At 33.8% G+C, this 3,588-nt stretch overlaps 1 protein-coding gene across 3 annotated transcripts in view; it reads right to left on the reverse strand.

Moving 5' to 3' along the window:
• Positions 1–3,588, reverse strand: part of FOCAD (focadhesin) — a 262,544-nt gene that overhangs the window by 171,001 nt on the left and 87,955 nt on the right. For all 3 annotated transcript variants that reach the window (XM_039868697.1, XM_039868772.1, XM_039868837.1), the window contains exon 10: positions 1,471–1,673. In XM_039868697.1, the coding sequence (XP_039724631.1) occupies positions 1,471–1,673 (203 nt within the window). The remainder of the gene's footprint in view (positions 1–1,470; positions 1,674–3,588) is intronic.

Raw genomic sequence — 3,588 nt, forward strand, 5'->3', positions numbered from 1 at the left:
AAAAAAGCCAACTGTAAACTGTGGCTTGATTTTTTAGAAGGGTAATCATATATCTACTCAAAGCCTCAAAACAGCGCACCATTATTAGGAGGATGTTTATAGCCCTAATAGTATTCCTTCCTTCTCCCTCTTCCCCAGCTAAAGAGAAAGCCTAGCTATTAGTGCTGAATAATAAGACTCATACACCTGAGCAAATAGTAAGATGAATACTTAAATATTAGAGTCAGGGTGATTCTCAGTAAATATCACTCATGATTTAAAGGAACACAACTCTTAGACACAGTACATCCTGCCCTCCCTCCATCCCCACCCAAAATCCAATCATTGGGCAAGTCCAGAGGAAAGGTAAAAGACTGCTAGGAAATTTTGGCGACATCTTGTATTCCTATTAGGCAGATGCAAGAACTTCTTCCTCTCAATGAAAATCAATGACCTATTTCAAGTTTTAAAGTTTCAGTCAAACAATTAGGATTTATGAATCTGTAGTATACATTCAATTTGCCTATAGGCTAGTTCTTGCTGCAGGCTCAAACAAGGAATCACAATGCCTGGATTTTTGCTGCTAGAACATTTAACGATACATGATTAGAGGTCTCCCTGCTTTTGCAGATGAAACAACTATGGCGCTACCTCACATTTATGTAATGCCTCTGTGGAAACTTAAGACGCTTCACCAGTTCTATCTTATTTAATCCTTATTTAATCCCCATAAAAGTAGGAGTTAGGAAGTAATAATTTTATCAAAATCAAAACAAATATCAAAAGAGTAAAGGACTAACAAATGCAGGCCCAGAACCCAGCCATTAACAGACATGGACTATACTTTTTACATTATTGTAACAGGAACAGTGAGACTGACAAAGCAGAATGGGATATGCTTAGCAGGCAGAGGGAGGAATGGGGTGTGACAGTCCTGCTGTCTTCCAATTGAAGGCAGCAGATTAGAGGCACCTAAGGAGACACCAACAGCCATTATGCCAGGGAATATGGCATAAGCTACCACATTCAAAAATAAAGTCTTAGTTCTTACAGACCTTGGAACTTCCAGGCATTCAAGGAGATTTCCCATCTTGGACTATCCCAGATCAATATGCTGCACTTACTAAACAGTATGATGAGAAAAAAAGGATCCATATTCAAATATGGTTAGAGAAGCACTATGTTAAACCGAATGTTTCTTTTCTGCAGGATTCTTCAGGACCTTTAGCTACTGATGTACACTGGAAACTCAAAGAGGAAAAAAGATTACATAGCACTTCTAAAACTTATTTTTCAACAAGACTACCCTCCCCTCTCACCACTCAGAAGAATATACTAACATCTACACCACTGCCTGAGAGAATGGTAAAGTTCACAATGATTGAGTTAAAACCCAAACAGATACTTCATCAGGAGGTAAGGTTATCTTTATAGACAAAAATCCCACATTACCACTTTACCTTTAAGAGAAACAAGGATGAACGTCATTACCTTTTGGTGGTCGTCTCTGTAGCACTCCTGCTGTACCATTTCTAAAAGATTCAGAGCCAACTGCTGCCTAGAGGGACTGTCTTCTTCTGGGGATATGCAGTCTTCCAAGGCAGTAGAAGATAATATCTGCAGAACTGGCATCACTAGCAGCGAGGATGATTTTGGAATTTTCTGACCATCAGCAAAAGAGAGGAGCTTCAAAGCTATTCATCAAAACAACAATTCATGATTTTAAAAATTAATGCCACAGTTAACAAAATGTTATTTTGTTTAAGAATGATTCCAAGAAGTTTTCTTACCCCTTTACAATTGAGTCAGACGTGCAACTAAGATGATAAATCTTTTCTTTTTTGAAATAAAAAGAACACAAAAATTAACTATTTTTTTCTAAAATAAGCTGTTAATGTATGTAACTAAAAACTTGATACTCTTAGAAAAAACAAATATCAAATATCATAAAGTATAAACCAACTCTTCTTTTGGTCAATATAAATTTCTTTTAAAATATAGTTCAATTTTTGTCCTTATATTTTGTCACGTCGTTCTACTGCCTTCAACAAACAGTGCCAAGAGAGCATGGAGTTCTTAATCAGCAGATAACAAGTCCAAAGTATGCACTTCCCTTACAAACTCAGCTGAGAACTGTATTAAGTGATGAGTAAGTAAACAAGGTGAGGCAGGGCTGTCCTTCAGCTGTAATTACTAATAAGTAGATCAGCAAAATCTCAAAGTCCACAACCAGCATAATAATCAAACCTATTTTTATAAATAATTCTTTATTATGGAAACTCAACTTACACAACAGAAATATACATACAAATGTATAATAACATAGTTACATGTATAGGCTTCCCTAGACTATTAACAGAACAAGTTAGGGAATAAACATACTTTTTTCATGGTTATTGAATGAACCCTAATTTATTGAAAACTGTTATTCATAGACTTCCGAGCTAGATTATCAAAATAATCAACTGATTTCCCCACCACACCAAAGGAAAAAAAATATATATATATATTGTGTGTGTGTGTGTGTGTGTGTGTATATGTGTGTGTGTGTGTATGTGTGTGTATATATGTGTGTGTACACAATAACACACACACACACAATAATAATACACACACACACACACACACACACACACACACACACAAACATATACAAGCCTTAACTCATTTTAATGAGTTGCCAGTATTTTATTAAATCATCTAGAAGTCAAATCTGAACATATTATGAAGTACTTGTTATTCTAACACTACTAATTTATACTTTTTTTGGCTAAATAGTAATCTTACTCCATAACTGTCTTTGAGAAGTCATGAAAATCCATTATCTTTAACAAAACAGGAAGGAAATGCATATAATACAAATGTTTATATATTCTTTATTATAAATCTTCCAGGTATTTTTATAAATTGTTATTTATAATCAAGACTATTGATAATAAAGAAACATTAAATTGTATTATTGCTGTACATTTCAAATTTGAAATAATCGATACAGGTTATGCTATTTCTTTGACCACTCTTTCCCAATACAATAAACAATGGTCTTGTTTTACTTTTCAACAAGACGTACTGGCTCAATACTTTTCAACAGAATTATTCAATCTAACTAAAGTAACTTCAAATCAGAGACAGTGGTTTACAAAACAAAAAGTCTGCTATCCAACAAATAAGAGAAGTACTGGAGAGTTTGATCCTGTATCACTATTATACATGATACCCAACAAAGATATGTAGCTTTAGAATTAAAAATGTGGTTTTTTGATAGCACTGGAATTTCCTTTTGTCAAAAAACAAAGTCCATTTATATGAAATACCCACAAAAAGGTATAGAGACAGAAAGCATATCAGTATTTGTCTGGGGCTGAGGACAGGAATGAGGATTAACTGCAAATAGGCACAAAAAAATTTTGGGTAGAGGGTGATGGAAAAGTTCTAAAACTAGATTGTGGTAGTGGTTGCACAGCTCTGTAAATTTACTAAAAAGACACTTTATTGTACATTTAAAAATGGTGAAATTTATGGTAAATATCTTAATAAAGCTATTAAAAACTGGGAAAAAATAATTTTTGAAATGTTAAAAAAATTATGTATATATTATGAAAAATAAAC

Source organism: Pteropus medius, unplaced genomic scaffold (assembly GCF_902729225.1).
Source record: "Pteropus medius unplaced genomic scaffold, Ma_sr-lr_union100, whole genome shotgun sequence".
Lineage (NCBI taxonomy): Eukaryota > Metazoa > Chordata > Mammalia > Chiroptera > Pteropodidae > Pteropus > Pteropus medius.